This window comes from Centrocercus urophasianus, unplaced genomic scaffold (assembly GCF_019232065.1).
Source record: "Centrocercus urophasianus isolate 14NV4802_14NV808 unplaced genomic scaffold, USGS_Curo_1.0 seq_11, whole genome shotgun sequence".
NCBI lineage: Eukaryota > Metazoa > Chordata > Aves > Galliformes > Phasianidae > Centrocercus > Centrocercus urophasianus.
Genome location: NW_024884253.1, coordinates 66733212 through 66745567, shown reverse-complemented (window position 1 = coordinate 66745567; position 12356 = coordinate 66733212). Strand labels below are relative to the sequence as shown.

At 36.9% G+C, this 12356-nt stretch overlaps 1 protein-coding gene across 3 annotated transcripts in view; it reads right to left on the bottom strand.

Annotated features, from left to right (window-relative positions):
* TENT4A (terminal nucleotidyltransferase 4A) overlaps positions 1-12356 on the bottom strand; it is a 52561-nt gene that overhangs the window by 15962 nt on the left and 24243 nt on the right. For all 3 annotated transcript variants that reach the window (XM_042808680.1, XM_042808682.1, XM_042808681.1), the window contains exons 8-10: positions 10227-10353; positions 5134-5234; positions 4679-4851 (exon numbers count right to left, since the gene is read on the bottom strand). In XM_042808680.1, coding sequence (XP_042664614.1) covers positions 4679-4851; positions 5134-5234; positions 10227-10353 — 401 coding nt within the window. The remainder of the gene's footprint in view (positions 1-4678; positions 4852-5133; positions 5235-10226; positions 10354-12356) is intronic.

Here is a 12356-nt window from a genome sequence, read left to right as displayed (position 1 = left end):
TGTGCTTCTTTCTCCTTACCTCACAGACACCACAGCAGTAAAATCAAGTTTTATTTCTTGATTCACAATTCCTCTGCACCTTCTGTTGCTCAGAATAATTTATCAAATGACCTATTTTTCCAAGCTCCGCCTCCTGAAGAGTCTACTCTTACATCAAGTGGGTATACATAATAAAAAGCCTGCTCAAGCAACTGAGAGAGAAGAACTGACAAAAGACAAGACAGTATAAAGCAGCACATAAGAATATGGGTTAAGAAAACAAAAGCAAAGCATAGGACTGGAGAGTGAAAAAGGAAAATAATCAGGAAAGAGCAGTAATGGCAAAATTCGTTCCACAGAAAGCGTCAGAAGCCTCCACAGTAAGAATAGGGAGAAAAGTTTTAAGAGATTTGGGGAGGGAAGGTTTCAAGGTAACTGGCTGCTTTATTTGGAGACAGATTTAAGTAGTGACTTGAGTCAGCCGTTCTTGAGAGACTAAAGACTGAGTTGCTTTTTTTTTTTTTTTTTTTTTTTTTAAGAGGACCTGTTTCCCCTTATTTGTTCAGGAAGAAGGAAGAACAAGACAGTACAAGCATTCTATCAGAAGATGATCAATTATCCATGCATATTTGAATGGTAATTTCAGTTAGGGCATGAGAACACTCAGACTAGTAAAAAGGTAGAGAAGTAAAAAGATAGAAAAGTAATTTTCTGTGCAGCTTTTGTTCTCAGATTGAGAATTGTTGGGCCACAGTCCTCCTGCCCACCCCCCTACACACACTTAACCAAAACTCAATAAAATAAATCAGAGTCACTACACAGATATAACAAGTCTGCAACAAGAGCTGTTACAGTAACTGTTTTGAAGTGTCAGTGTCTGTCCTAATGCAGATAAGCACATGCCTTATACCTGCAAACTTTATCCCTTTAAAGAAGAAAGCAAAATTAGGACAGATGATGCCATTTTTACCACCTCCAAATTGTGAAGTTCAACGGTTTCTGCCAATAAGCTGAAATTCACAGCCCTTGAGACTAAGAGGAATAAAAGGGAAATGCTGGTAATCAAATACTTTGAGCCCAAGTACTAAAGGTCACAAATACTGCACAGCAAGTAACAGTTCTTAAGTCAGTGTGAATCTTGTTTTCAGCAGAATGAAAGCAATAGCGAGGAACAGTCTTGGCAGCCATTTATCTACTACTTTAATAACATCAGTATCTGATCACAATAGTGAATACTTAATATTTGAAGACAGTGAAAAGACGTTCCACAAAACATCAAAGGTACTGGTTGGCATATCCCCTGACAGTGGCAGAATGGTGGGCAGATCAAGCAGTGACATTCTGACAAAATATTATAAAGGCTGAACAGCAACGATCACAGCTAAAATTCAGGAACAGGCTGAAACACATAATGTTAAGAGAGCTGAATAGACTACACAGCTTACTTTGTTCACTGGAACTTCCACTACCTCAACAGGGCTGTATGATCTTGAGGATTCAAAAACGTTCATGAAATAATCTTGTCATACAAGCTCAAAGGAAGCTACCATTAGAGCCATTCTGAGATAATGTGTACAAGATTTCCTACAAACTTCCAACAAAATTTTGAGATTGTGCAGGACTAGATTTCAGAGGTTATGCATCTACTAGATTTCAAAACCAGCCTTAGAACTTTCCTATGATCAATTACATTAGTTACTGATATGCAGGTACCTCTGTCACATTCAATTCTAAACTCTGGCACAAGGGCATCAAAACTACAGAGTATATTTAGCACCAGGTTATACTAGACCAAAATTGGACTGAAAGAAATATACCATAAGTATTTCTATTTGGCAGAGATCATTGGTTAGGTAAATATTCTCCAGCACTACTAAGATTTTGTGAATTATTTTGCAAATTAATGGAAGGAAGGTCTCCATAACACTTCAGCAATAAGAAAGAAGACCAGCAGTTGCAAAGCACACATCCAGAACAGAAAATTTAAGAAAGACATTTGGTTATTTAGTTTCTCTAACTGGTATCTGCAGTTAGCCCCAGCCTGCAGAGGGGCAAAGGTGAACATCTGGTTTTAGATTGCTGCATCAGTCACTAAATCAGTACGAGGGTTCAAATGAGTTTTCCTGATACCAGACATTAATTTTCTATTGCAGAACAGTTTGATTCTTGCTCCCACAGAGAAAAAGCTCAGACACTCTGCACTGTCCTTGATAGCAAAGACATTTATAAAGCACTTTCAAAAGGAAGAACTTCGTACAACCAGCAGCATTATTTATTTCAGCATCTGCTGGATCATGTGGGAACATGCAGTAGTTTATAACTTACCTGTGGACAAGAAAAGAATACATGCTGCTTTTTTAATCAGGGCAGCATATGGCAGGCACTTTAAATAGCTGCACAGTTGAATACTTCATTCAGAAAAAATATACTATATAGATCAGTGATAATTAACAGAAGCCAAGAAATACACATACAATCATACGTTCTGATGACCACTTTCCTTGTATTCATAGGTTCTTTTCTAGCATGTACTAGAATATTTACATTGCCTACAGAACTGAGCTAACAGAATGGGAATGTTAGTACTCAGAATTTTGCAGTCAAATGTCACTATGAGTTAGAGGCCTCTGCTGACATCTACAGTATGATAAATCCACAAACTGAGCAGCACAGATAGCAAGAGATACCATGAGTCAGATTTTGCTTCTAAGAGGACTGATCTGAAATCCACTAGATCCTGGCAAAGCTTTTCTTTTTTTTGTGATTGAGATTTCAGTTTGCTAGACTCATGAAGGACAACAAAACTAGAACTTATCAGACAGACGTTGTTAGCATTTTGTTAACTATTTTTACTACCTTGGAAAATCCATACAAACTATGATCTTTATATCTGGAAGAGAGCAAACCATCAATCGAGGATCTCCTTGCCTCCTGCACTTTCTTGACAATCTGCATCTTCCTTTCAGTCTTCAGTATCAAACTTCGTAAGATTTGAGATGAATACAGAATCATCATTTCACAAGATCAGAGCTAACACTATATAGACCTGTATCAACATTAACACCATATTCTCTTGTCTTAAACTGGTACTGAATGAAGCTCACTCCATCACATACCTATTTGCAGCATGCACTAAAAGTCTTGGCACAAAGAAGTTCTCACACATGATGGAATTTTCTTTGCTGGAACCTGAGCATAATACTATACCAGATCAAACCATAGAACCTCCTTAACTTCAGAATACATTTCTCTTTCTGAAAGAAGTACAACTCAGAGTTACTCAACAAGAATATTATCATCCTTGCATATCCAAGTGTGAATAGGATGGACTCTGTTGTCAGAAACTTGTTGTTTCACTGCAAATTAAGGAATATGCTAGCAGTCTAAAGGACATTGTACCAATAAACAGGGTATAGAAGAGGGATAAGCACATAGGAAAATAAGAAGCCTAATGTCCAAGTAGCATCACCTCTGTTTACTTCTGAAACACACAAGCTAACTGCAAGTCCTTCTTGTTGAGAGCTTTTCCATTTTTCACTTACTAATTTATCTGATCATTAGGCTGTTAAGTTTCATCTTGCAATGTCAGGCAAAACAGGACTAAGGGGAAGTCAATACAGTTCATGCCCCCAAATATCATTTGCATGATATTAAGCAAATATTTTCAATTTCTCATAAAACATATCTTACATCTTATATCTTCTTCACTTTCCTACTCAAATCAGTAACACAGCTAGCAACACTGGCAAACACCATGCAGTTCTTTTTCCATTTGCCAGATGGTGCAACTAAAGTATTTACCATATCTACTAGAGGGAGAAAAGACAATACAAAAAATCAGTAGTGTTAAGGAATTACAGGTTACCAGAAGATACAATTAATGCTTTTGTTCTTCACAATGAAATCCACAATTTTTAATTCCATGTTTGTCCAGTTTTTGAAAGCTTTGACTTTCGAAAGTCAAGAAACAGGTACTTGGACTTGGCACCACCTCCAGTTACAGTTGTACTTAACTGGATGTTGCATCTTCTCTCAGTCAGTACTGATACCTAACAAATGTGATTCAATAGATTTCTGAGTATCTCACACAAATCGAGTTTGTGCTTTATCATCTGCATAGCCCAACTCCACTAATTTAAAACCATACCAAAACAAAACACCTGACAACTGTTAAGCACCTGGGAACATACCTACATTAACTACTGCTTCATCTTCCATGAAGTTACAATAATGTCTAGCAATCATTTTCAAACTGCACTTTCCAACAAGGAAGCTGACAAGCTTACATGGTAGGGCCTCTCACCATTAGAACATGAATTGACTGTTTGGCTGAAAACAACGCAGTATTCTTCATTCTCATGGTAAAATACGATTGTCACATTTAAGGTGCAAGAAAACAGGACTGGAAATTGAGAATGAGATTTTTCTTGATAGGAAGATTTAATTAAGAGATTTTTACTATCCTGTTTAATTAGCTACTGTCAACTTGAAACATACATCTTATTAAATCTCACTACTACTAAAATGGGTACCAAAGATTTAGGATGGAACAAAGACCTATTTCACTTAACAAAGAAGTAATTATCTGAGCAGGGAAAGTTATTAATTTGCTGCAGTAGCTCAGGTACAGTATCACATGTTTTGAGAAGACTGATAAACTCTGCTTATTAGTTTAGAACATTAAAATAAAAAAGCTTACAATGTCACTGCCAGAGAGTGATGATACAGACGACGCAGATGAGCCAGAGGATAACTGTTGTGTACTAGCCAATGACAAAGTCAAGCGTTGGTTGTAAGATGATTCAGAGTCTCTGTTGTTGTTCTGTTCTCCATTGCATGGAGCTATCTGGTCTCTTATTTTCAACCTATTATCTGTTAACAGAAAACATGAGCATCAATTAAGAGCACAGAATACAACACATGGATCCTCAAATCTAAGAATTACTTCTGTTTAACAAGCCAACAAACTGAACAACAAGCTCAGAAAACTAGTTTCGGATCAGAAAGTTAAAAATCCCTTTCTTTTTTTTTTTTTCTCCTTAAGTTTCCTTAAGAATACCTGAAATAATTCATTTCAAAGCACAGTTATTTTGAACTGCACCAAATCAAAGAAAAAAATGTTTCAGTTGGTTTCAAAAGATTTGCTATACCTACCAAGTTCAGGTGATAAATTAATTTTGCTCCCCCACTTCTTTTTAATCCAGGCCCTGTAGTCAATCACTTCTTGGGTCACTTTGATGATTCTACCTAATGTGCTAAAAAATATTTAAATTAAGACTATTGGTTACATACATACTTGCAAGCATTTCAAAAAGCACTGAAATTACGTTTGGAATCCGTTTAAGATATCCCTAACCAAAGAATCTTTTTGAACCTACATTTCCTTACATCAGCATATAAGTCACTGAAGGATCACACTTTAAATTAGTTTATTACTTATCTCCTACCATGCTAACTTGAAAGCACTGACACAGGTAAGATTTTCACTTCTAAATGGAACTCAACTAAATTCCCAGGAAAGTACATACAAATTGTATTTTGTTTGAAAAAAGCAAGTTAGAGGCTCTTGCATTTCCCCAAACAAAAAGTACTCCTTCCACTCCATTAGTTCATATAACGTGCTGAAGACAATGTCCTAGCTCCTCAAATCATCTTCACACTGAATAGAGACTCTCCCTAGTATTTGTATTTGCTTATGGGTTTACAAGGCACCTTGAAAGATCCCTACAATTGTAAAGGAAGTATCATGGATTGCGACATAGTAGACACAAGATACAGACCAGCAAAAAATCCCACATAAAATTAGAATTTAAGGAAATTTTTTAAAGGTAACTAGCTGTGAGAACAAGCCCATCTGATCCTTTTATCTTCTTAACTCATGATCAGTTGTCAACAAGTAGAGTAGCTTTTTACTGCATACCTTCCCAGCATTCATACAGGTGAACTGTATGTTATCTTGAACAGTTCTGTCCTAGTTTAATAAATCAATTTTCAACTTCTCCTTCTATTAGGGGCTGGGAGATGAAACACTAACTACACTAATGCTTACTATACATGCTCAAGATCCATGAAGGACCATATTGTACAAAAACAGGCTATGAAAAGCTATCCATCCTAGAAAAATGTCAAATTATTTTAATTGCAAAAATCTTCAACAGTTGTAATAAAGCTTTTTTATTAATTTCACACCATAAAAGGTATGCTGCACCTTCACTGCTATTTTTGATGTGTATTAATAAGAAGGATATATAGCCTAGAAGTATTTACACTGGCTATATTAGGACATTTCAACTCCTCAGCAAGGAGCAACAGTTCTGCTACATTAGGCATCATAATTCTACTGCAAGACCAAGTTCCACGTTTCCCATTTAGATTCCCAACTTTAAAAAACATGCCAGTGTGTCAAAATTGAAACAGGAATTTTAAGCGAACTTTGGACCATACGACATCACTTAAGTAATAAGTCAAGCAGATGTAGAAGATCCTGATGTACAGAACAAGTGTCATCTCTTATTCTGTTATTCTATTACGTTCTATTATTCTATTATTCTTACCCTATGATGTAATATTCTATTACATAAATGCTGTAATGCATACTGGAAAATACAACCTTGAATTTTACATACAGAATTGAATGCTTTGACATGATTGTCACCAATATCTTAATGAATTCTTGGGATTCACAGCTCAACAACTAAGTAGAGTACCTTAAAAAGGAACAGCACACTTTTAGCTGTCACTACATTACAATTATAATGCAAATAAATCTTAAGATCATTCTTGAAATGCTCAGATGGCTGATAAGATTCAATGAGGCAATATCTAAAGCTCCAGCCAGTTTTCCTCAGCACAAAAAACACTACCTGTAAAAGACAGTTAAAGGGTACTGAGCAGCTGAACTATCTCCCTGATAGCAAATGAGCAACAATCTAAAGCAAGAAGGATCTGCTTGAGCACATGGATTAGGAAAAAATGTAAAGCCTTTGATGAGATAAACACTGTGTAGGGAAAGCTGATATTGCTGATATTTCTTGAGACAGTATGCATTCTAGTGAAGCAAATGGAAGACTGTTTCAGATAGTACTTCTGCAATCTGTGTCAGAAGATCTTGCAGATCAATTTAACATTCCCTTTGACACTCCTGGGGTCAGGGGTAGCCCAAACCTAACACACAGACCTACCAGCAGTTAGATCTAGTGGGTTAAAACAGACCAAACAGCTTGCAAGCACAGAGACAGAGAAAACACTTCATGTATCACACAGACTAGTTTCAAGATTCTCATCTGTAAATGACAACCCCACACATGCAAAACCTTGCCAAAGCTTCCTCCAACTCTCAGCTCTGGTCTTTTGGCATGATAGTATCTTTCCCTCATCTACCCCCACCATTCATTTACCTCCAAGGAGGGACCTATTAGGAATCCAGAACTCAACAGACTGAACAAAGATTTCACTCTTAGTTATACTGAAGAGATATCATAGCAGAACCAGATATCCATTCCTTCTTTTGTATGACCCGATCTGCCTCCCAAATGTGGCTATGGTGCTGTTTAGGGATGCTGTCTGAGCACACACTGATACTTCAAACAATATGACAAGTCAGTATTGTAGGCCAGCATTCTGATCTACAGACATGTTATAATTCCCAAGGATAAATTTATGTATATATATATACACACACACACAGCCTCCCAGCATAACTTATGACTGTCAAGCAATATAATAACACTCCCTCCATCTTATCCTGAGCAACTTTCTGCTGCTTCTCTTGCTTCTGTTCTGTCCTTCAAGAAACCACAATGAAAACTGGATCAGCTTCTTTAGGAGATAGCAGTGTTGATGTAGTTTCTTTCAGTCAGACCAGAGAGTTAAACCGACCCAGCTTCTGACTGCAGGCTCATTAGATCTAACCAAAGGCAAGAATCAGTAATACATAGATCAAGAAGAAACTGAGCTGCTAACAGGAAGATAAGACCATGGATAGATAGACTAGACAAGGTATAATGTATTTCCTACTAAAGAAACACTTCCTTCCAAGATGACATGAAACTGTTTGGTCTAGAAATCTGCAGAACAGTCTATTAACCTCTCACAAAGCATTCTAGAAAGACAACGTGAGGAAGACCGAGAACAAAGAGTTAAGGTAATTTCTGTAACACTGACTAACTACCTTTAAGACTCAAATGATTAGTTTCTTCTCAGACAAAGTACAATGAGCAGCCTAGACAAAAGATAGCCTTTACTCCCAGTACACTTCAAATTTTTTATTTGGAAGCTTAAATAAAATGACAGAGTAATTTGGATGTGCCCGTCCTGTTCTGGGGGGTCATGTTAGCACAGAACATGGATGAGTAAGGCCTGTGCTGAAAGAGCAAAATCTGACTTATTTTGAAACAGAGAATATCAGAAGCAGCAGTTGACTAGAAAGCTTTAAGTTACCTTAGACTTTTGCTTCTTCGGGTTGGACTAACACTGGACAAAAGGCAATGATCACTAAGAAAGATCTGAAAGCTACTGACATGGCTGTTAACATACAAAACAAGACTATACACAAGATGTACATAGGCTTCCCCTGAAAAGAGTTGATAACAATTCAAACTCACCAGGCTGTTTTCACGCTTCAGGGAAAGACAGCCCCAGTTATGGCAACACTGAACAGGTTAGTCTTCATTGAAAGCTGCATCTTTTATGACACCTGACATATTGCTACCTGACTGAATGATAAGTTACAGGTACGACAAATTCTGAGACTCATATCATTGGCACAGACAGCCCAAAATAGGAGAACAGGTCAGATGTATTAACATCTGCTGAAACACAGCCACTGGGATTTCTCGAGTTTGGAGCTTCCTACAGACAGTATCTTCCTACATACAGTAACAAGTGTACTTACTGATGACATCTAAGACTTGCATTAAATGTATTTACAAACTTAGTTTTGATGTCTAACATAAACAGAGGCACCCTATAAGAAAATGACTATGACCCTTGAAGAATCTCAGAAGTTGTTAACTAGGGCCTAAGACAAGCAAAACTTCATATATCCCTAGGCCCTTCTACCCATATGTACATAGGAATAAAGCAACGCATTATCAGAGAGTACACACTCAAGAGATGCACCTTAATCTTAAAACAGCAGTCTTAAATGTTAATGTGTAACACTTCCACTCTTCCTACCTATCTCCATCACAGGGCATGAATTGTCTAAGTCTTCAAATGTTGTTCCACAAGAAAACAGATTCACAGGCACTATTAAAACCTGTGAGTATTAAAGCCACAAACAAAAGTTGACTTATTTATGGTAAACTTAGCATACATGCAGTTGTCTTACCAAATAATAAACTTACTATAGGATAACTATTCCCCTTTGCAACTACATTAATGCTGGAAATTAACACCTTGACTAAATTTTGCAATTTTATCTGTAAGGTTAACATGACTTCCAATAGCCACTTCTCTCTGCAATTAGCTGGGGAGCTCAGAACACTATTAGAATTCTAGGGAAGTCCCAGAGCAGATATGTCCTCTGATCTATTCCAGTTTGCACTGAAGGTTAGGATTAAACATCACATGCTAGAGCAGATGCATGAAAATGTGACATAGCTGTGATATCTTCATTTTTTTTCTCCTCATCAAAAAACATACTTCAGCATAATTTGCAAAGTTAAGAGCTGAGAACACACTGAGCTGTACAGTGTTTCTATGAAAGACATCAAAATGTGCTCTAAAAATGACATTTAGGAGTATGTTAGCTTTCAACAGCAGTTCAAACATTACTGCCTAAGTGAATTTATTCTAATAGCTTAATTTCATACAAAGCCTTTTAAAATAGTTTGGGGGCCACATATTAAAGAACAGGGCAAATTTTTACTCTGTCTAGTTTACACAAAATTTTGTTCAAGCCCATTTCTCTGATGTAATACAAACAGAAATCAAACCAAATTTCTAGTCAACAGTCTTTTCTTTGCAATACTTCAGGCAGAACCTTTGTGAATAGGCTACTCTGGCATTCTTGCACACTAAGAAACCTCACACTGGATTAATTCTGGCTTTTGTCATGCTGTCTTCATTTCAATGCTGCACATGAAGGTATTACACTCTCATAGCACTGGACCAGCCTGGATTTCTAGGCAGATTTCAATACAACTGCAGTTAAACAATAAAGAGCAATATTCCTTTTATTGATTAGACTCAACATTCCTAATTGATTACAGAAACAAACAATATTCAAAAAGTGGACTAATTACCTCTCAGAATCTCTATTTGGATATGATCTTGCAAGTGGTGATACTGCATGGCTAAGAACAATGTAGGCATAATCAAAAACTTGTTTCACTTGCATGGCACCGTAAGAACTTCTGCCAACGTCGTTTCCTGAAATAATGTGACAATCATCAGATCACCTTTTTTAGTATCAGTAACCAGAAAATCATTCATACTTAAAGCTCAGAAGCCTTAAAAATACAACTTTACTTTGTTTAAACTAGTCAGACCAAACTATTCATATCAGGTACAACTAAGTGTGCCCATCTCATTACAGGATGCTAGCTTTAGGAATGACACTCAAAATTATGCATTCAGTACAGCATGTGAAAAATACTGATATATTACAGCCTGAAAGAAACAAAGTATAGCTATGAACAAAGCTTGAAGCTGATCTCTAAGAAAGAACCTACCCCACTTACCAGTAAAGTTTTGGCAAACCAAACTTAGCTTAGAATTTCACTTGTGCAACTGCATTATCTTCACTGAACCAACGGCCAGATATACTTACATTAACTCTATTTAAGCTCCTCAAAACTACAGCTGAATAAGCCAAAGCATATAGGGTGCTTATCTTCTCAGGATAACCAATTTCTCAAAATCTTTATCACGTAGGATTCCACAAGTCTGTACACAAGCATTGCCTGTGCTCAAGTTCGCATTAGTTCTTGACTCTCTCTTTAAGCACATTCTACTTAGAGCAGAACTCCTTCCAAACCCAGTGCCTCACAAGGAACCACAGAAGTTATGAACATACAGAAAACATACAGCTAAAGCTTCTGTATCAGCAACCACATACAGGCATAGGCCTTCTATTTGACACCCAGGAAGACCTTGTCAGCACTAGCAAGAAACCAGTTGGGGTTTCTGTAGATATTTTTGGTACCAGACACCAAAGGTTCACTGTCACCACTCAATTTAAAGAACACTTGAAAATAATTTCCCTCAAATTGCATGCCCAAAATACAGATTAGATCTTGAGTGAGTAAAAAGCAGCTTACAGTAAAAGGTTCACCCCTTCAGAACGATACTTTAATGTTGTGAGAACACTGGAAATGTACAAACCACTGAAAGTATTTAAGACTGCAAATGAAATCAATGCCCATGAACAACATATAATAAAAAATCCTCTTTGAAAATTGATACAGAAAGAATCAAGTCATTTGGAAAGTGAATTCTAATGAGGCTGAATTTGACTCAAGAGGAAACTTTCACTCACTGAAGTATACTGGTTCACTAAGACATTACAGATACGCTAAAATTTGCCATGCAGGAAAAGCAGCATCAGCTTTACTACTTGACAATATATTGCAGTACTTCAAGATTCTCCAACAATTATGCCATTTGAACAAGAAAGGGTAACTAAATGAAAACAGATTGGGAATCAGAGCACTTTGGGAACACAGGATGTTTTCAGTAACATATATGATTAATTTAAAACCTGATTACAAAGGACTTCATGTTTACTGAAGTAAATGAGCATCTCACATAACATACTGCTGAAGTTTCCAGCAGTTACTAGACTTAAAATTATGAAAGCCTCTCTAAAAGAAGGTATTTACAACTGGACTCCACCCTGAAGTAGAAGCAGGTCTTGGGAAGCAAACTTGAGAAGAAGCATGTTGTAGTTCAGTGCTTCACTGCTAAGTAGTTAACAGACACTTTCCCGAAGGATTTAGTCCAAGGGTAACTGCATAGAGACCCAAGGTATGCCAGCAGTCAAGATAACAGAACAAAGACATTATACTAGAGAAAATAGATTAATTCAGTACACATTCTCCAGGGGCAGAAGCAGCAATGATACTGGTTTCACTTAACGACATACAAAAGAAAATTAAGCCAGAAAACAATAAAGAAACAAAAATAGTATTTACAAGGGGCTAAACACATGCAATTGCACCTACCACTTCTACCACTAGATTTACATAACAGGAATTGAGTACACAAAGTCAAGAAATTACATTAGCCTAGCCTATTATGCTGTTAAGGCAACTACATGTAATGCGTGTTCTGGAAGGAACAAACGAAAACACTACTGCTACTAACAGCAAGTCACTCCTTTTGACAGTAGTTGTCACCTCTGCTGTTCTGCCAGCAAAAGAAACCACAAGCCT